The sequence below is a fragment of the Choristoneura fumiferana genome, chromosome 25, assembly GCF_025370935.1.
Source record: "Choristoneura fumiferana chromosome 25, NRCan_CFum_1, whole genome shotgun sequence".
NCBI lineage: Eukaryota > Metazoa > Arthropoda > Insecta > Lepidoptera > Tortricidae > Choristoneura > Choristoneura fumiferana.
This window is the reverse complement of record NC_133496.1, coordinates 4778624-4801218: the sequence shown is the minus strand read 5'-3', so window position 1 is coordinate 4801218 and position 22595 is coordinate 4778624. Positions and strand designations below refer to the sequence as shown.

Below are 22595 nucleotides of genomic sequence, written 5' to 3'. Positions count from 1 at the left end.
CGTATAATATTAGACGAGAAGAAAAAACATCCTCACTTCACGTTTATGGGAGTTACCCTAAAAAATTTTTCCTTGCAAAATTACAGCTTTTCAGCACTAATAGTCTCTAAAGCTAAGCCGCGGACGGACGGATAGACAGACAGACGGACAGACAGACATGGCGAACCCATAAGTTTCTTGCGGCGCATTCTTCTTGGCAATGATGGTCTTTCCGAAAGCGCTGGTAGTTTAAAAAATGACGTGTGCCCATTGCGGCCTATTTACTGAATAAATGATTAGAAATTTGATTTGAAATTGAAATTTAAGGGTTTGGTTTTTGCCGTTTTGGCTACAGAAGCCTGAAAAAGTAAGCTGAATACGTCGAAACGTGAAGTCAGCCTCAAAACTTCGGTTGTATATTTAAGTCACAAAGCTTTCGTGCTAGGCCTAAGCTGATTCTGCGTCAATAAATTTAGAGAGACAAAAAAATTACACTTACCACATAGCAAGATCATCGGGTAGAAGCTGCCAGTAGCGATGAAGAAAGACATGGTATAACTCGAGCAGCAAACCGAAAGTAGGAACCCGTAGAACATCCCGCTAAGCCCTTGCAGGAACAGCAGGGTTCCGCAGGCGAGGAGCGAACCGTTGTTGGTGAGGCCGTAGCACGCATACGCGAGGATCATCATTTCAATTGTCTGAAAGAAATGTAAAAAAGTAATTCAGGTGTTACTTTGCGGAGGTCCATATCATTGCACTTAAACAATAACTTTGTTCACCCGCGACCTTATGACAGCTACGTTTGTCTAACATCTGGTAGTATGGTGTACGGTTGTGATGCTCTGAAGATGAGCTCTGGTTGAGTTCGAATCGCGTCAGCGTAGTGTGGTGGTGGTGATAAATAGATTTGTGTGATCTGTGTGTGTTCTTGCAGGGTGGAGGTGGAGGAACTGCATGAACACGCATATCTAGTATAAACGTAGCTATCAAGGTCGCGGGTGATCAGAGTTCATTCAAGGATAGTACGTGCACTGAGTCTAACCGGTAGGTAGATGGGTAGGTACGTCACCAGCGTCAATATCTGACACAACAAGCGTGCATAAATATCTGATACGACTTTAATTTTCTAGTGCCGGAAGGACGTGTCAGATATTTTTGCACGCTTCGCTGTGGCAGATATTAATGCTGGTGACTGTACTTCTTTATACGTTTACGCCGGCCACAGAACTACCCATTCTGTTCTGTTCTACGAGAACAGAATATAATCCAGGTTCATCCGCCAGAACGTTCTGATCAGCGATGCAGTAGACTGCTTGGTGATCGGGCATTCTAGCTGACCCTGATTGGTAGGTTTGTAACGAGTGGAGTGTTACATTTTGTTGAGGTATTGCTTTCTATTTTTTTGTTTAGCCTTCCGATTGCAACCCTTTTCGACCCAACCTTTGCAACCCAACAGAATCGGTAGGGCTAAAGGTGCCAGACTACGATAGGTACCTACAACGAAGTTAGTTGCTCAAATGACTTGCAGATACTTGCTTAATTATGGTTGAAAGCATTTCATTGATGCATTTACCTACCGTTATTTATTAAAATCGATAAAAACACAAAAGAAAAGCGTGGAAAGGAGGATCATTCTGTGGTGTGACCCTCGAACTGAACCGCAGCAGAAAGTACATACCTGTACCAAGATGACGGTGGACTGTATCACGATATGGACTTGCAGCATCTCCTTGGGCTTGACGCCGGCGACGGCGCTGCGCTCCCACACGCCCTCCAGCCGGTCGCTGATCATCAGCGTCGATGTCACCACCGCCGCCAGGAAGTAAAGGATCCTGGGGAACGGTGCCAGGATTTTTATAGTTACGTTTTTAGAGCAGAGGGTCTATGCGTAAAGTTTCTGACACCCGCGAACACAATCAAAATGTCAGTTTTTGTATGCGAAAACTCTAATTTGATTGAGATCGCGAGTGTCAAAAACGTTCCGCACGCAATGCGTTTCGTTATTTTGTTATGAGGATTAAAGTTTCTATCTATCTATCTATCTATCTATCAATAGATAGACCCTCAATTTCCCCCCCAAACTACTCATTCGGGCTCGCCAAAATTCGTAAAATTTTCGCTAGTCATAATGATGTTTGTCAGAATTATTGTTTGTCGTAATTTTTTTCGCATTGAGACCGTATTTTTATCTAAAAATTTTAAATTATCGTCTTATAGAAAAATGTGGGTTAGGTTAGGTTCGTTTCATAACAATAAAATTGTAAACAGTTATTGGATTCAAAGAAAAGAGTGTAATGACTAACAATACATTCTGACTTTTTAACAATTAAGTATGCGAGTTGATATGACATTCCCTTTCCCTTCCATTCCCCCCTTCCCCTTCCCCCTTCATTCCCTTCCTTTTCCCTATCATTCTGAGAGGAGATCTGAGGCCAGCAATGAGATATTTAAAGGCTGGGAGGGATGGTATCAGTTCTTGTCCGTGGTAGCCTAGTGGTTGGCTCTGTCGCCTCTCAAGCAGTTTGTAGGTTCGGGCCCTGACACCTCGTAAGTTTTTGCGAAAATACATTTGAAATTTACGAAATTACATTTGGAATCTTACCTCATGCCATCAAGTAGATACACATCTTTAAATAAAATTTATGAAAACAGAGCTCATTTTTCTCAAGCTTATATTTATTTTCATCTGTCCCAGTGTCAAATGATGAGTGATGAATTGATGATGATGATGTATGTGTATCTATTTTTATCAGCCAATAAAACATTCTTATTCTTATTCTTTTTAATCTTAAATCTATCAACTTGAAATTTGGTATACCTACATGTGCAAATTTGACGACAATGCAAGTATAGTAGACAAATAAAAGACAAAGAGTAGGTACGTTAGCAAAAAAAACTAAATTTTGTATTTTATAAAAGACTAAAGATCCTAAACGTCCGAGTGCTCGACACGCGTGTGTCCAATAGATGACACCTTGCCTATTGCTGATGACATAAAATTAAAGATGACAACTATTGGGACAGTGACGAGCATTCGTACGTTTACCTTATTTTTGTAAGCAACAAAGTGCTAGACAATACTTTGCGTCACTTATTGTACTCACGTGACCATAACGCCAGGGGCCATGAAAGATGAAAACTGGCCTTCATTTTTTCCATACACCGGCTCTTGGAAGTTGACGGGTACCTGGACAATTCACGGCGTTACTTTGCATATTTTATTTAAGTTCTCGTCCATCATCACAGTATAATAATTACTCTGATGTGCTTGTAAATGATGATATCGCACAGGCGCGCACTGTAGGGCAAAACCTTGGCTTATTGGTGATACTTAGTAGTTCGGTGATACTTCTTTACTACTTATCTTACACAAATCTGATTGTAAATGCGAGCTAGGTATAAAATCGATGGCAACTGTCAGTTTTGATGCTTACAATAGGGCTGGCAGCGATTTAATTACATTCATTTCAATATTGTGAACTCAGCTCAACGTAAGATAATAACGCAGTATCACCGAATCACCAAGTATCACAGATAAGCCGAGGCTGGCCCAACCTAGTCATTCAGAACGCGAAACAAAAGATTGGTTTTCTTTTGCTTTCTCATTTGAATCTTCAGGAACTTTCTAGTTGTAATGTATTGTACTCACCTTTAGTAATAAACACTTTATTTCGTATTGTTACTTTCGCTTGTTTTAATATTCCCTCATTAATCGTCTACATACAACAGTGCCATTGATTATTGAATAAATGGTATAGTTAGGATAGTAAGTAAAAGCTAAAGCAGCGCAATGCTGATTTTCGGCCGCTGAAGTACTAGGTAGGTAACTTTGGCTCACCATCTCGTCACTTCAAAGTCAAAGTATCGAATGTCAGTAAGTCAAAGTAATAGGTAACAGTCTGTTCGAAGTTTCAGTTTTATTTTCAGCTAAAAATCCGCTGAAATTCCGGTTGCACCGAAACCACAGAATAAGTAATAGTACAACTACCGAAACTCAAAGTTTGTAAATTGTCGCGTAACTTTTGGATGGTACCTAATTCATTTTGGAGTTTGAAAAACTTGAAAATATTTAGTTAGCTGATTGGATTTCAAAGATATTTTTTGATGTAGATATCTATTAATAATGTAATTAGTACAGTGCAAGCTTCGCTTAGTTGGGACTAGGTCAATTGGTAGCAAGTGTCCCGTGATATTTATTTATTTAAGTACCTACTCTACAGGGGTGTTTAAAATTTGTTTCCGTGTGATTATTATTAAATTTGTTACCTCAGTGCAGTTAACATGTCAAACAGCGTGCGTGCTGAAACTTTACATAAATACATATGAAAAATACATATTTATATATAATGGTTTATATACAGAAGAAATTTATAAAATAACCACATTTAGGCCGTCTTGCAGCAAAAATTAAATGTAGACTAGAAATAGATTCGATATTTTGTCTAGTTTAGAGTATTACACTTATCTAGGCTAGTCATAAATGTTTGAATTACTCGTATTATGTCGAGCATTACGATCGGTGATTACAAGGTCGGCAAGTAAAGGGGTCCTAGAACAATCAGCGCCTGACGTTACGACCACGATCTTTTTTTGCTACAAGTGGCCTTCGATTAGGTAAGTCTAGAATTTATGAAAAAATATAGGTGATGGATAATGGGGTTTATAATGAAATGTAGGTATTTAATGTCACAAATGATTATATTATTGTGATGAAAACTGGATCTTCGTGAACGTTTTCAAAATTCCAAGCGCCCAACAACCATGATCCTAAAAAACATGAAATTGTACAAGAACCAGGTTTTATCACACCTATAATATTAATGTTTTGTATATATACGTAATTGTTAACAATAATAAAGTGTACGTCCGTGTACGCACCTCCGCCAGTCGCTCCGGCCGGCCACAGGCTCTCATGATCCTCTGTGAGAACATCTTGTATGTCGTCAACAACTTCCGTTTCAAGAAATATGAGATCTGATGATCTGAAATTGTAAAGATTTGTTACAAGTAAACATATTTACCCGGCCATAAGTCCCCTTAATTGTTAACATTTGTGTTCGTCTCTAGGACCGTATTTCACATGAGGTCACATAACACCTACCCATGCCCAGAGCGCCGAAATCATCCTCATTGTCATATCAGTCGAAATAAAATAAAAAACAATGAGTTCTAAAGACAATTAATTACTAAATATGTTTTAATTTGTGAATTATTTGTCAGCGCCACACACTTCTATAGAGTAGAGTATAGATATACCTACTACTATAATTTGATTATATATTTCCAGAACAATACAGGTCCAACTATAAAAAAGGTATATTAGGTACAATAAAATTAAATAAACTAAAACTATAATAAATCTAAAAATGGACCCTGCGGCATGGTACCAAAGATGCTGGCAGCATTTCCCCGCTGGATCGCAAGACTGATGCGTTGAGCGAGGAAACTGCCAGCTCTTCGGTCTCCTGTGGTATCTCTGAGTCTCTTTGAGAGATCTTTGAAGAGACTCAGAGCGCCAGGGCCCCACGGACCAAGGGTCTCGACGCCGAAAGGTACAAAATCATATTCGGCACCGAGACCACTGTATTTTCCTGCTTTGGCAGTTTCCGCCATTTCTGCTGCTGCTGCTGCCCTTATTGATGTTCGGTGGAGATGAGACGGGGCCAGTGTGTCAACACAAGTTGCATCCCACACTAGCACACGTCCCATACTCCACGGAATCAGCGACATTCCGTCCGGTCTCTTGCCGTCATTTCTAGATATGCCTGTTGGCTCTAAAATAGCCGGCACATTGACCGTAGCAAGAGACCGACGGATAATATCATTAAGGGCAGCATGTCTTGAGAAACGACCCGCACTTCTCTGGCAGGAAAGACCGTGATGCCCAAGCCGGTCCACGTCGTTTCCGCAGGGACACCGATGTGGGGCGCAGACCGGGACCCCGAGGCGTAGGCATACCGACAGTCGCAGGGTATTGGGTTCTAGGAAGGTGCCCATGTTTCGGGAGGGGAGCGCGTGGAGCCAATAACCAGCTTCTCTTGTGCCTGCAGCTAATAATCTGGCTCGTCCAGCAGTGCAGGATTCGCGGAGTAGTGATTCTTGGGATAATTTAGATATAGTGTCGTCCCAGCTCCGTTGCGATTTTGGATTTTCCGGAAAATTTTGACTGGGGCAAGCAATTGACCAAGCGTTTTTGGCGTCTTCCAAGTCCGAGATCTCATAGTTTGTGCGTAGGATTTTGCCTATGAGACTGATCGAGCTATGGACTGACGACAAAAAGGCTGGTAACGCGACATCCGAAATTTTGCGGATCCCTAAACCACCGTACCGAATGGGGAGGGATCCTTGGGTCCACGACTGCTCGCTAAGTTGACAATTAAGGATAGCTTCCAAATTAGTTTTGATCAGATTATCCATTTGTGATAAGAGATTTTGATATTTCCAGAGAGGGGAGCAGCGTAGCACGTAAGTTAATTTAGGAACGAAAAGGCAAAATTTAATGACAGACAATGCGTAATGTGGGCTAATTTCAAGAAGGCGATGAGAAAGATTTTCGAATTTAGATTTGCAATTTTGAATATATCCGGGAAAGCTGTCTTCAAAAATGGGGGATCCTAGGAGGCAAAGCGTATTCTTATCAAGTATTTTAATGTTTGGTGCAAGTTGGTTGAATTTTTACTACTTAACACACCTAGAACGAGAGATAGTATTATTTGAGCGTTTCTCAAAAAAATTGCCAAATTCATATTCGACTTCGATACCTACTTACGCAAATAAATATGCAGGCAGGTAGGGTAAACGATTCGTAGAGTAAACGGCACTTAGCTTAATTACCATAATTTTCCAAAATATCCGATTACCTACTCTGGAAATGTTCTTTTTTGCTACCAAAATTTTGGGAACCTGCCATTTATTGAATCAGGCGTTACTTCGCGGAGGTCCATATTAATAAACTAAAACAATTACTTTGCTCACCCGCGATCTTATGATACACATAAATCACACAAACCCATCTAACACCACTACCACACTACACTGATGCGTTTCGAACTTAACCAGAGCTCATCTTCAGAGCAACACAACCGTACACCATGCTACTGGAGGTTAGATGTCATCTAAAATCCAATAGCATGGTGTACGGTTGTGTTGCTCTGAAGATGAGCTCTGGTTAAGTTCGTAACGCGTCAGTGTAGTGTGGTGCTGGTGATAGACGGGTTGGTGTGATTTGTGTGTTCTTACAGTGTGGAGGTGGAGGAACTGCATGAACACACATATCTTGCATAAGCGTAGCTAACATATGCGGGTGAGCAAAGTAATTGTATTAGTTCATCAACCTGACATTTTTTACGAATTAGTCTTAATTGAACTGGGCATTATGTAAAAAAATCTCATTTACAATAAATATACATTTATCAACAAGCCGTGGTGGCCTAGTGGTTTGACCTATCACCTCTCAAGCAAAGGATCGTGGGTTCAAACCCCGGCTCGCACCTCTGAGTTTTTCGAAATTCATGTGCGGAATTACATTTGAAATTTACCACGAGCTTTACGGTGAAGGAAAACATCGTGAGGAAACCTGTACAAACCTGCGAAGTAATTCAATGGTGTGTGTGAAGTTCCCAATCCGCACTGGGCCCGCGTGGGAACTACGGCCCAAGCCCTCTCATTCTGAGAGGAGGCCTGTGCCCAGCAGTGGGACGTACACATATAGGCTGGGATGAGATACATTTATTTATCACTATCAACTTCAGAAAATAAGTATACCTGTCATATCGAAATACAAACTGAGACATGGATGCACAGAAAAACCAGAAAACGAGACCACCCGTAAAACCCGTAAAAGTCTCAAGAGTTGAAATAAAAAAGACAAAAAGACTCCAAAAAACCAATCATAATTATACCTGTCATGTCGAGCCACACGCTGATAGTACTCTCATCGATGGTGTCGTTCCCGACGTCCCCTTCCCGCAACCGTTCTTCCAAAGCGACGCTGAAGTTCCTCGGAATAAAGATGGCCCCGTACAAATGGCCGAGACGAACCTCCTCTTTAGCTTCTTCTACGGTGTCGTATCTTTTCTGAAAACGATCGAACACGTGCCAATAAATGAATAAACACATGGGACAATTTACACCAATTGACCAGTCCCAAACTAAGCAAGCTTGTACTATGGGTACTAGGCAATAAGTACTTTGACTGAATATAGGAATAGAGTCAAAAGTCACTCGCAGGATTTGAATGAAGAAACAAAGGAAGAGTAAGAAGGCCAAGAGCGCGTCGGATACGCCCAAGATAGGATTATGTTTGTAGCCGTTACGAAAAAACATTCTTATTCTTATTAAACAGTATTTTTAATCTGAAATTTTGTATTTTGTACAGAATAAAAAACCAAAAAATAATATTAATTTAAAGATGTCGAAATCCGTTTCAGAATAATACATGCCGAAAGTTACCTTAATATCCAAAATTAAACGTTTCAAAACTCAATAACATCTTTATGTGATCCTTACCAAAGAATACGACATCATAAAATAATTTTAACTTAAAAATAATTTTAGTTATAATCCTTTTTAGATTGTATTTAGCACATATACAATTTAAGGAAACTGTAGGTCTTATGTTAATCATAAGTATTTCTGTACACATTCTTGTATACGACCGTTTGTTTCTCTTCTCAATAAACAAATAAATAGAATTTTCCACGTAGGCTGGTATTTACTCTTAAAGTACCTAATAATAATTAACTCACTGAGCTAAGCCGCGGACGGACAGCCAGACGCAACGAAACTATAAGAGTTCCGTTTTTGCCATTGTGTCTACGAAAACCGAGTTATTTATACCATTGTGTAGCTTAAGACATTCTACATCAGGTGATATAGCTAACTCAAACGTGATCTTTTTTTTAAATAGATACTTAGCATCTTCTTTTGCCTTAAGAAGGCAGAAGGAGTCCTACCTGTTTAATCTTTTGCTTGTCCATTTCGTCGAGAAACCAGCAGCTCAGCATGTATGATGTGCAGGTGTCGTTGTCGAAGTGTCTTATGGGCTGGAGACTACTGTTGTAGCAAATGTTGTGACCCACTGGAATCATCAATAGAAAAATCATCTTCATTGACATCCGAGAGAAGACCACTACAGGACAGCATCTCCCAAAGCTTAGAACGCCATAATTCAAATTAAAAATTCAAATGAATTCAAAAGCAGATTGTACCCAAGACGTTCATATAGCCACCCGAGCCGGTACGGCCAGGGCGGATAGACACGTCGAGGGGAAAATGGGTTTAATGCTCGAGTTTTGCACTCTACTTTTCACTTCGACTGCGAGGAAATGACATAGCAACAGTGGAAACAATTGTTCACTTACTATATACCTATACGAGTACTTATACCCTTTAATTTCATGCATAACTGTATAATTATATTTTTTCAGTTTTATTGATTCATTTTAATAGATTTTTATTTGTATATAAATTAAAAATGATTAAAAAAATATGTAGAAACTTTTTAACTTACAATGGAACAATTAAAAAAAGTGTTTAAAGACAAAAACTATGTTTTTTGAATGTCTTAAATTTTTTTTAAATGTCCGTAGGACGCGTTAATATCATATTAAATATAGCACTATCGTTACCATCGCTGTAAATATCATGTTATTTAGTTACTAATAAATATGTCATGGTTCGTCATGGCGACGTACTATAAAGAGAACTGACGTTGTCGTGGCGGTTCGTTTACGGTTTGTGCTACTTTGTAGAGTTTTGCGTAATATTCCGTATTGATTTCTTATTTGTAATTTAATTTGTAGACTTCGCAAGACAGTAAAAAATAAATGAAATCTTGACTTCTTATTATATAGATTTATTAAGGTAATTAAGGTAAATGTGAAAAGGAATAATCTTAGCAAAAAATTTACAAAAATTACTTGTTATTTACTTTAACCCTTTATAAGGCCCCATTTATTGGAGCATACTACCATAGAATCAAAAGCAGCTATCGAATACATACCTGAAAAAGAATATTTTTAAAGCTAGTCGTATTTTCAATAAGTACAATAGAAATTGTGACGTATTACGAAAGCAATAAGGTTCAGTTTCCAACTCAATGCATGTGGTCGCTAAATCGCCTCTGCCTTATTAAGGGTTAATAGTTCTACACAATAAGAAGTCTGTGTTTAATAGTAATTAATTATTACTGTCTTGCTTGAAGTATACAAATTAAATTACAGGTAAGAAATCAATAAATTAATCTTTGGAGTCATGTCCATATTATTGCGAGTAATGACGCATATTTGTCTGATCTCTGTTTATAACAATTCTGGACAATTATTGGATTCAGAGAAAAAAGAGTTATGAAAAACACTGCATTGTGACAAACATTACATTTTGACTATCAACGATTATATATTTTTTTTATATAAAATCTTTTATGGGTTTCAGCTACTTCTAAGCTTAAATTGTACCCCTTCGGGAGTTAGCAAAGACTTACGTGGAGAGAAAGCGGTTTCATCATTGACCACAGCCAGGCTGAGGTACCGAGGGTCGTGGCCGACGGCGGAGAAGAATGCCACCACTTGGACGATGGGGAACAGTATGGAGAAGACTAGGCCCCTGGAGTAATTAATAATTAAATTATAAATAAATAAAAAATATCACGGCAGCGGCGTCCATACCCATTGCGAGGCTGTAGGCGGTAGGTCTTTGCGAGGCTCTTTGTCCTTCGTGAAAAGTATGTGATGCGAAAATATAGTCAAAAAACATTTTTTTTTTTAAATTTGCTAGGGTTGTTGCGCGAGGCTCCTGCAAGAGCGAGGCCTCGGGCGATTGCCCTGTTCGCTACCCCCTCAGGCTGCTATCACGGGACAATTAATAGTAAACAAGCAATGGTCAATCCCTCGTGACATTTGATTTTTGATATGATAATTCCGCTCCTTGGTAATGGGTACGGTCAAGGAATTCATGACCCACCATGGACCCATTTCACAGTAATCGTCAACGGCCCTGGTCGGGGGTTAAAAATACGTGTCTGATATTTTCTGATAAAGTAACTGACGGACTACTTAATAAGCATTTTTATAAACACCAGCCATTTTAATATTTAAGTCGTGATTAAATTCCGGCTGTTTAATTACATACCCAGGATGCCGGGAGAATTGTTGCACATTCTTGATGAGCACAGCCCGGTACCGGGCCTTTGAAAGTCCTCTGACATCCTTTTCTTTATCTTTTTTGGTTAATACCTGGAAAACATAAACACGGAATTAGGTATAACATAGGCCCGATGCACGCTCGCCGTGCCGGGTTTAAGTAGAAATGTACGAGCAGAATAAACAGCTTTCACACGGCACGGCGATCGTGCCGTGATCGTGCCGTGTGAAAGCTGTAAGGACTGTTTAATTTACTAAACGGACAGTAAAAAAACAGCTCTACTCATTATTTTAAAAATTATCACTTTAAATGCTAGTGAGAAATGAAAACCAAAATAAAATATTTATTTGTTGAAATAAAAAAAAACACTAGGTATTACGGCAAAATTTTCGGATTTTTGGGCGAACTCGACGCATAAGTGCTTGCCCGTCTCTTTTTGTCACTTTTCGACGAGCTGCAAACCATATTTTTTTTTAACTCTGGCAGTGTTTAAGCTTCTCGGCTCCGCTTAGTAAATTGAACAGTCCTTATGTAGGTAGCTCATATAGTTCTACTTAAACACGGCGAACGTGCCGTGACCGTGTCCATGTGAAGCGGGTCTCATTTTGTGTCTCACTTGTACATTTTTTTATGCGACTGAATAGCAACCGAGCAAGTGGGTCTGCTGATGGTAAGAGATCACCACCGCCCATAGACACCGCAACACCAGAGGGATTGCAGATGCGTTGCCAAACTAGAGGCCTAAGATGGGATACCTCAAGTGCCAGTAATTTCACCGGCTGTCTTACTCTCCACGCCGAAACGCAACAGTGCAAGCACTGCTGCTTCACGGCAGGATTAGCGAGCAAGATGGTGGTAGCAATCCGGCGGCTTGCACAAGGTCCTACCACCTGCATATCACAAATATCTGATACGACTATCTCTAGGGCTGGTAGGACGTGGCAGATATTTTTGCACGCTCCGCTGTGGCAGATATTACTGCAGGTGACTGTACAAGAACGAATTAACTGGCCTCTGAATGAAAGTTGAATTTTACTATAAAAAGAAAAAAACCCTTTATACCCACTTTCAAACACAAACCCCCTGTTTCACCATCCATTGATTGTATCTGACGAATACATGTGATACCGCGCCGTCTCTGTTTGTTTTGTTCGAATAGACGGAGACGGCGTCGCATTTATCCGCCAAATAAAATTGTAAACAAAGTGTAACAGCCCCTAAAACTTTGACAGGTTGCTAATTTTTATCTGAACTCAACTACTATGGATTTCAAGGCGACATGCCTGCACCCTAATGCAAAATGCGTACAATGCCATCTATCGGCGGGTAACAAAGTTATTTTATCTCTTACAACTTATACATCGTTAGATGATGGAAGCCTGAGGATATACTCACATCAGTACTGCTGGTGACTACGCTAAAGTCTTCTCGGGAGCTGAACCGGCTGTCTGTAGGACTGACGGCTCCGTCCGGGATCACGTCCGGCGATGCGGTCAGAGCTGGGCAAATATAAATGGTTATACGTATAAAATAAAGATAAATCTAAAATATTTTTTTTAATTAAATAAAACAAAAATGATAAAAAAATCTTTTTTAATACTTAACAAGTTTTTTTGATGAGTGTATTTTTTGTTGTCTGTACTTGCATTGTCATCCAATCTACATTTCCGTACCAAATTTAAAGTCGATGCCATTAACCATTGCGATGAGAAGGTATGTCCTGCGGAGACGATCCCGGCTAGACCACCAGTATTGTACTACCAGACTATTGTATTGTCATTAGATTTACTTGAGTAAGTACTTATACCAAATTTTGAGTTAATTCGACCACTAGAAGTAGGTCAAATTCAACTTGCCAGATTGACCCGCTCATACATACACATACTTACCTGAGTATTTCTCAAAAAGTTGTTTCAAGTATCTATACAACTACAGTGGTTTAGGATGTACGTTGTCTGTCAGTACGTAAATGATCCTTTTAACTACGTTACTCTTTTATACGAGTAGTTATACTCACTTAGCCTCCTCGGTGACTGATGGTGCCGCATCGCAAGCTGCAAAAAGGCGTCTTCCAAGGTGTCACAGTCCATCTTCCTCATGAGGTCGTTTGGGGACTCTTCGGCCAGGAGCTGCCCGTCTCTCAGGAGGCCAATCTGGTACCAGTCAATTATCATTATTCTCTACAGTACGGTTTACCTTTAATTTGTGATCCATTCTGTAAAAAGTCATCTGACAATTGTACGGAAAACTTCAAACACGCAGTGACAGCGACAGGTAATAAAAGTGTTAATATAACCTTAGACTTCGACGGTACCTTATTTAATTAAATTATCAAAGGGATCTACGTTCTGCTTGTCATTATTTGTTATCTACAAATTAACTTTTGCACGATCTAAGATATTGCGCAACAGTAGCCTTGAAATGAGCCTTAAGTCTGTTCTTTATTACTCAATCCTTCGTAGTCCATTTGCTTTAATTCTTGGTCAACACTGTTTAGAAAGTTATGCTCTTGCGCTGTTTTATTTGAATGTTAGAGGACTATTGTTAAGTGATGATAACAATTATACAAATTATCCACCTGCTAAGTTGCCGGCAAGAGATCGCTCTAAAGCGATAAGGCCGTCTATTGCTTACCTTCAATAATCTCTTAATACCTGTGTTTTATGTACTGCTTACTATTGTGTTGGTGCCTTCCGTGGTTGGTGGTCATTAAAGAGTTATTGTATTGTATTGTAATGTTTTCCTATCTACCGAGCCCGCTATATATACATAGCAACCTGACTGAACCAACCCTCTCTTCCCCGAAGCTCCAGAGAAATAAGGACTTGCAGACGGATTTTTTAGCCGGTGAGAATCCGGCCATTTCTGGCTCCTCCATTCCTTGTCGTCCATAATGGATTTTTCCAGACTGCACGCCATCTCCCATAAAGTAAAGGTATTTCAAAAGTTTTTTTCGGTCAAGCTTTAATTTATAAAACAAATAGAAAATAGTCAAAATCATATTTAGTTTTCTGAATAGTAAAGTACCTAAAGACTTTTCTGGCACGCTGCGGAATCCCAATAAATGCTTATCATAATATTCGTGGGATTATATAATATGATGCGAAAGTTTGTAAGTCTGTTTGTTTGTCATATCAAACAATCAATCAAATCAGCCCACATCCACCCACTGCTGGGTAAATGCCTCTACATTTTCACGCCACTTTGCCCGGTCCTGTGCTGGTCTCATCCACAGTTTACTCGTACCAACCGACTGCCACTGTTCGTCGCATCATCACGTCTTAATCGAAGATCCCATTTAGATGAAATTCGGTATACGATAGTTTGAGTCCCGGGAAAGGACATAGGATAGTTTTTATCCCGGAAAAATGGCGGACTTACACAGACGGCGCGCGTAGAATTCGGTTTTCACTGTCCCGCGGGAACTAAGCGATTTTCCGGGAATTAACCGTCCTATGTCCTTCCCCGGGACGCAAACTATCTATATTTCATCGCAATCGGTTCGGCGGTTTAGACGTGATGGAGTAACAAACAAAAAATCAAATAAACAAACAAACAGACTTACAAACTTCCGTATTTATAATATTAGTAGGATAGGATAGTACCTTGTGTGCCTGTCGTGTTTCGTCGATGTAGTGTGTCGTTATGATAACGGAGGTTCCTCCGCGAGCCAGTTCCCCAAGGAAGTGCCATATCCTGGAATCAAGAAGAACAGCTCAATAAATACAATGCAAATAGTATTCCTGTCAGCCTTTACCCAAGGCTTTGCAACAAAACAGCGATTTTTTGATTTTTTGTCCGTGTTTGTTTCGAGTAGGTAATCTCCGTAACGGGTGAACCGATTTGACGGGACTTTCACTGGCACGTAGCTGATGTTATAAGGAGGAATGAAGGCTACTCATATTTTAGAAAGATATCACTTTCTTCTCTGCTATCGCTTTCCCATACAAAAACTACACACCTTAAAATATACATGCCTAGCCTACATTTAATAATATGCAAATATATAAAAAGACAGACAACAAACAATCTTTAAGAGGAACTGAAAAGCCAATACATACGCCCCTAAGTGACTCCGCAGAAATATGTTTCAGGATTTTCTAGGTTGATCTATTCTGGTTGACAAACACTTCACAAATATTTTCTTATTATGATATTTAAATTATACTGCGTTAGACTACATTTTGAAACAAAACCGTTGCAATATTTTTACAGGAGCGGTAGTACATTAGTTATTTTGTGCAGGAGCGCTCAACCATATTAATAGAATAGAATAGAATTCATTTATTTGATGTTAAAAAAGTTTGTACATGAAATCTTAATCTAACCATCTGATGAAACCATTTAGGATTAACTATAAAACACCTCATATTATAACATAGTTTACTAGTACCCAATTAAACAGGTGTTACCGTAAGATTGGTTTTTTGGAATCTTTTTGTATTTTTTTATTTCAATTCCAAATTTTTACTTTTACGGTCATCCCGTAAAACCTAAATTAAAAATACAAACTGAAATATAGATGCACAGAAAAACCAGAAAAATAAGACCAGCACTGGGAATCGAACCCAGGTCCTCGGCATTCCGTGCAACGTGCAATACCGCTACACCACTGCTGGACAACCGTACAGACACGAATTTCCCCTCTTCCAACCTCTCCTTCCTCTTCCTCTTTTTCCTTTCTTCTTCTTCTTCTTTTCTGGTTGTCCAGCAGTGGTGTAGCGGTATAGCACGTGGCACGGAATGCCGAGGACCTGGGTTCGATTCCCAGTGCTGGTCTTATTTTTCTGGTTTTTCTGTGCATCTATATTACAGATTGTATTTTCAATTTAGGTGTTACCATATTAATGCCTTAATTTCACGTGAATAAAAACAACGATAAAATTAATTACAGTTGTTCATCTCGACTTCTTCCGTTACATAAGCCGTAATGTGTAATGTTCAAACAACATTTTTTGCAAGAAAGTCAACAGAGCGTGTACGTTTAGGTAATAAGTGAAGGTCAGCTTTGTAGTTCACGACTAAACTTCATTTCATATTCAATCCATTTTTTAACCCCCAACGCAAAAAGAGGGATTTTATAAGTTTGACGTGAATATCAGTCTGTCTGCCTGTCTGTGGCATCGTAGCTCTCAAACGGATTGACCAATTTCGATGCGGTTTCTTTAACGTGAAAGCGAGTTTTCTTGCGGTGGTTTTTAGCTATGTTTGATAAAAATCGGTTGAGCTGTTTTTGAGATATTGAATTTAGAAATGACAATGTCGGGGGATTTTCGGGTTTGCTGTGTTGGTTACGTCATTAAAATATTCTTTTGGTAAAAAAACCCTCTTTATATACAAGCTTTTTTTTGCTGACGGTGTTTTTGTCGACTGTATTTGCTTTGTCACCCAAACTACATTTGCATACCAAATTTCAAGTCGATGCCATTAACCGTTGAAGAGTTCCGTCCTGCGGAGACGATCCTGGCCTGCGTGGCTGACCAGGATGTCACTACTAGATTATTGTATTATCACGCAATTTACATCAGTATTCCAAATTTCATGTCAACCTGACTACTGGAAGTTAGTTGCAATATTTGATTACAGACAGACAGACAACGGGACAGGTGAAACTAAATAAAAGCTTGTAATATAGCTCTATCTTAGAGTACCTAGTGCCTTAGGTAAAAAAATATTAGATTGTACAACAAGAGCATAAAACGAGCCATTTTACCCAAGACGTTCATATAGCCACCCGAGCCTGTACGGCGAGGGTGGATAGACACGTCGAGGGGAAAATGGGTTTAATGCTCGAGTTTTACACTCTGCTTTTCACTTAGATTGCGAGGAAATGAAATAGCAACAGTGGAAACAATAATTCACTTTCTATGGAACTTTTATTTTTTATGAATTATTAATAATTCTATTTTTTTTATTTTACTGATTTATCATAATTGATTTTTAGTTTTATAGAAAATAAAAATTATTTAAAAAATATGTAGGTACAATTTTTTTTGTGTGTGGCTGTTGACACCTGATTACCTTGTCTTAAGTTGATCTTAGACGAAGATTTTACATAAAATAGTCATTTTATGTCGCCTAGATACAGCATAAACACGAACTTTACGAGCATGAGAAGTGAAAAAAATATTTTCATCACACTTGCTCGTAAACAGTGTCAAAACATGAAGGCTACCTTGATTGCAACCCCCCAAAAACCCTCGACCTTAATGTGCTTGTTGGTTCACCCGTGGTCGGTAAATAGTCATTGCGCGTACAAATTTTGTTGTCATGAAGCCCAAGGTCGGTAAATGAAGTGCGTACTGATGGTGCTGCGCGCGCTGCTGCGCATGGCGTAGCAGCAGAACCACATACACGCGGCTCAGTCTAAGGTATCGCCAATATTTGGAACAATTATATTTTTTCATTTAGAAATATAAAATTTACTCGCAAATGTGATGAAAAACATTGTATGTCGCACGGGCGGTACTAGAATTACGAACATCGACTCATAAAGCCCTCAGTCTTCGACTTCGCAATAGACTCTCGTTCGTAATTCCTTATTTACCGCCTTTAAGACACAATGTACTATTTTGTACAGTCACCTGTCTGCCACAGCGGAGCGTGCAAAAATATCTGATACGTACCGTCCTACCGGCCCTAGAAATAGAGTCGTTGCAGATATTTATGCACACTTTGTTGTGTCAGATATTGGTGCTGGTGACTGTACCTACTTAGTCCATTAGATAGGATTATCAAATAATATTCAAAATGTATTTTTTCTTTTATCAATCTAGCAAAATGTGTTTTGTTTATGGTAATAAGTATCATCATCATCATTCCAGCCTATATACGTCCCACTGCTGGGCACAGGCCTCCTCTCAGAACAAGAGGGCTTGGGCCATAGTTCCCACGCGGATCACCATTGAATCGCTTTGCAGGTTTGTGCAGGTTTCCTCACGATGTTTTCCTTCACCGCAAAGCTCGTGGTAAATTTCAAATGTAATTCCGCACATGAATTTCGAAAAACTCAGAGGTGCGAGCCGGGGTTCGAACCCACGACCCTCTGCTTGAGAGGCGATAGGTCAAACCAATAGGCCACCGCGGCTTCTTCAAACCACTAGGCCACCACGGCTTCTTATAGATAGATAGGATTATCAAAAAATATTCAAAATGTATTTATTTTTTTATCAATCTAGCAAAATGTGTTTTGTTTATGGTAAAAAGTATAGGTATTTAAAATTCTATAAGTGACTACATAATTAGTAATTGCGAGCGCATCGCGTGCGCGAACCGGCGTGGCTTTGCCTTGCTTCGTACAGTCGGTTCGGATAAGGTTAGAGTGGCCCAAAAAAAGTGGTTCTTTTCACAAGTCTTATCTTTTCAGTTATTTATAAACTAGCGACCCACCTTGGCTTCGCACGGGTACGATTAAAAAAACAGTTTTTAATCAAAGGAACTATTTCACGTTTTTTTTCTTCATCAAAGACGGTTGTTCTCCCCGCTTAAATTCGTTAAACGTAGAACGTGTACAGTCACGGAAAACAGTGTGCATTTTTTTATTTCATCACACGTTTGTCTTTCTTAAAATAGGAATCGAATTACAGACCAATGCCGTTCTTTCGCTGTCAAATGAAAAAAAAAACAAACAAAAGATTGTTCTTTTTATTTACAAGCTTTTCATAGAAATAAACAAAAAAAAAATAACATGCCCTGTTTATTTATTTGTTTGGGACAAATCTTGGAAGCTGAATTTGACCCACTTCCAGTGGTCCGATTGACTTTAAATTTGGCATACTTATGTAAATTTGGTGACAATACAATAATCTGGTAGTAACATCTTGGTGGTCCTGCCAGGATCGTCTCCGCAGGGGGAACTCCTCAATGGTTAATAGTATCGACTTGAATTTGGTTGGTACGGATATGCAGTTTAGATGGCAATGCAAGTACAGTCAATAAAAAGTACAGTCAGAAAAAAAGCTTGTACTAAAATGTTTTATTTTAACAGAAACTTATTAAATTTCCCCCCTTTGAAAAATGGTTCAAAACGGACATATAAATATTTTCGACTAGTGATATTAATACATTTAGAAAACGGTTTCTTATCAAACAGGTCTAGTATATTCCGGAAACTAAAAGGTGTAAGCTCGGGGCTCGAACCCAGGGCCCTCGGCTTGAAAGGCCATAGGTCAATCACTACATTTTGATACTTTGTATGCATTTGCTGTTCACTGTACTACGTCTCAAAGTCTTGGTCACCTCTGCTATTGTTACAAACGGCGTGTTTCGCAACTATAATTAATCGTTAACATCGTCGCAATAGCGTGACGCGCAGACACTAATCAACGGATAATAATTGACTATAACACGATAGAGTAGTATGGGCTCATACTTCCATCGTAATTTATCTCGTTTATTAAAAAAAAAATCGGACAAGTGCGAGTCGTACTCGCGCACGAAGGGTTCCGTAGAATTATCTAGGTATACAATATTAGGCATTAGCAAAAAAATGGCAAAAATCAAGTTTGTTGTATGGGAGCCCCCCTTTAATATTTATTTTATTTTAATTTCATTATTTATTTTTAGTGATTACGAGTATACAACTAAATACTCTGTGAATATTTCAAGCGTCTTGCTGTTGCCGTTATTAATATCAAGCAAAAAACGGCAAAAAAATCACGTTTGTTGTATGGGAGCCCCCTTAAATATTTATTTTATTCTTTTTTAGTATTTGTTGTTATAGCGGCTTCAGGTATACGTACATAATCTGTGAAAATCTCAAATGTCTAGTTATCACGATTCATGAGATACAGCCTGGTGACAGACGGACAGCGAAGTCTTAGCAATAGGGTATTTTTATCCTTTGGGTACGGAACCCGAAAAAGGTACCTAATAATAATAATTTATTTATTTTCCCCATAGGTATTTAGATTGTGTGTGAATTAACCGTAAATTATATTCCCAATTCAACACGAACTTTACGATGAAACCAAAATGGCAAAAACGGAACCCTTATAGTTTCGCCATGTCGGTCCGTCCATTCGTGGCTTTGCTAGGGACTATCAATCAATGCTAGAAAGCTGTAATTTTTCACGGATATATATGAAAAATAATGCCGACAAAATGGTACAATAGGTACAAAAATTTTCAAAAAAATAGTACGTAATGTGGGGGTGTTTTTTTTTTCTCATCCAACCCTATAGTGTGGGGTAGGTACCATAGGAAAGGTCTTTTAAAACCTATCGTTGTTGTTTGTTAAAATCGTTGCTCAGACGATTTTTTGATTCAGTGATTTGTTTGCGAAATATTCAACTTTAAAGTGCAAATTTTCATTAAAATCGAGCGTCCCCCCCCTCCTCTAAAATCTAAATCGGTGGGTGGAAAATTTTGAAAAAATTCAGGATGATACTTATTATATGATGTATATCATACTTACAAAGAAAACTATAACGGTTAAGGTTGCTTGAAAATTATTAGTAGTTTAAAGTAAATAGCAGCCTAAGTATAAAATTTACCTAAACTTGGAAGATCCGTATAAAATACGAAATCATTAGAAAAATATTACTTATTTTTTTCCGTAATGCTACGGAACCTATTTTGGGCGTGTCCGACACGCTCTTGGCCGTTTTTTTTAAATACATTGCGCGGCCGTGACCCTCGCGGTATACTGGTTACCTAGCAAAACACGCAATGGACAGAGAAACACCGCAGTAAAGAAAGTTGCGGCACTACGGCTCTATTCGGGGAAACCCAAACTTCCAGCGATAAATGGCCTATGACTCATTGTTGCCGCCGATTGCCACAAGTTTCCCAACGGCTGAGATTGCCTTAATGTGGCAACGTTCGGCGTTCGGATGCATCAATGAACACTTGGGCAATTGGAGAGGCAAGTAAGTTTGTTTATGGCGAACTAAGTGCCAATAGAATTTTAAGTGTATTGGCCATTTTTAGGGTTCCGTAGTCAACTAGGAACCCTTATAGTTTCGCCATGTCTGCTCGTCTGTCTGTCTGTCCGCGGCTAAGCTCAGAGACCTGTTATTAGAAAGCTGTAATTTGGCACGAATTACATATTAGTCACGCCGACAAAGTGGTAGAATAAAAAAAAAAAAAAAATTTTTTGAAAGGTACCTCCCATAGACGTAAAGTGGGGGTGATTTTATTTTTCTGGACTGACCCTGTAGTGTGGGGTATCGTTGGATAGGTCTTCATTGGTGTTGGGGGTTGCTAAGACAATTTTGCGATTCAGTGATCAGTTTGCGAAATATTCAACTTTAAAGTGCAAATTTTTATGAAAATCTAGCGTTCGCCCCTCTAAACTGCTGGTAAACTAATCTAAACTGTTCGTTGGAAAACTTGAATTACTTCAGGATGGTAGTAAATATATAAATAAAATGTATAATTTACAAGAAAAATTATAACGGCCCAGATTGCTTGAGAATTATTAGTAGTTTTAAGAGTAAATAGCAGCCTAAGGTATAAAATATACCTAAACTTGGAAGATTCCGTACACCATACGAAATCCTTAGAAAAATATTACTTGAATTTTTCGTAATGGCTATGGAACCCTATCTTGGGCGTGTCCGACACGCTCTTGCCCGGTTTTTATTATAATTTTATGGGATAAAAAACATAAACCCTTCTTCAGGCAGTTGAGTAAAAATAAGCCTGCGGCAATCTTCAGAACTTAACCCAGTCTAACAGTTCTGGGCAAAAGAACATTTATTCGTGACATTTTTACAAATAAAGAACCGAAATGGTCCAACTAGCATGATGTCAGCGGCGACGCTGGTCTTCCGTGAGAGCGCAGTCTTTTGATAAATAAGCGTGTGAAAAATATATAAAGAAGATTCACAGAATGAAAAGTCGACTCATATAACAATATCCATAATATGGACATGTTTATTACAGGATAATCGAAAAATAAGAACTCTAAACACGCTATTACATTCTCTTTTTTAGGGTTCCATACCCAAAGGGTGCCAACGAAACCCTATTACTGAGACTCCGCTGTCTAGTGTCTGTTCGTCCGTCTGTCACAGGGCTCTATCTGTTGAGTCGTAATAGTTAGACACTTGAAATTATCACAGACTAATGTACCAATTACTGTGGCCGCTATAACAACAAATACTAAAAACAGAATAAAATAAATATTTAAGGGGGGCTCCCATACAACAAACGTGATTGTTTTTCTGTTTTATGCTTGATATTAATAACGGCAACAGGTAGACGCTTCAAATATTCACAGAATCTTTAGTTGTATAATCACTATAAAAATAAATAATGAAATTAAAATAAAATAAATATTTATGTGGGGCTCCCATAAAACAAAGTTTGATTTTTTCGCCAACAAAACCAATTTTTAATAGTTAAGTGAATTGTGAGAGTCCTCTCTTTCTGAGAGGCCTGTGCCCAGCAGTGGGACGTACATATTATATAGGCTGGAATAAGATGAGATGAAGTGAATTGTGGTCAAAATCAATCTTGTATTTATACGC

At 38.8% G+C, this 22595-nt stretch overlaps 1 protein-coding gene across 1 annotated transcript in view; it reads right to left on the bottom strand.

Moving 5' to 3' along the window:
• LOC141442459 (ABC transporter G family member 20-like) overlaps positions 1-22595 on the bottom strand; it is a 146770-nt gene that overhangs the window by 3858 nt on the left and 120317 nt on the right. The window contains exons 5-15 of the mRNA XM_074107464.1: positions 14727-14817; positions 13139-13274; positions 12517-12620; positions 11110-11213; positions 10463-10584; positions 8934-9058; positions 7881-8055; positions 4858-4961; positions 3084-3166; positions 1658-1811; positions 479-677 (exon numbers count right to left, since the gene is read on the bottom strand). Coding sequence (XP_073963565.1) covers positions 479-677; positions 1658-1811; positions 3084-3166; positions 4858-4961; positions 7881-8055; positions 8934-9058; positions 10463-10584; positions 11110-11213; positions 12517-12620; positions 13139-13274; positions 14727-14817 — 1397 coding nt within the window. The remainder of the gene's footprint in view (positions 1-478; positions 678-1657; positions 1812-3083; positions 3167-4857; positions 4962-7880; positions 8056-8933; positions 9059-10462; positions 10585-11109; positions 11214-12516; positions 12621-13138; positions 13275-14726; positions 14818-22595) is intronic.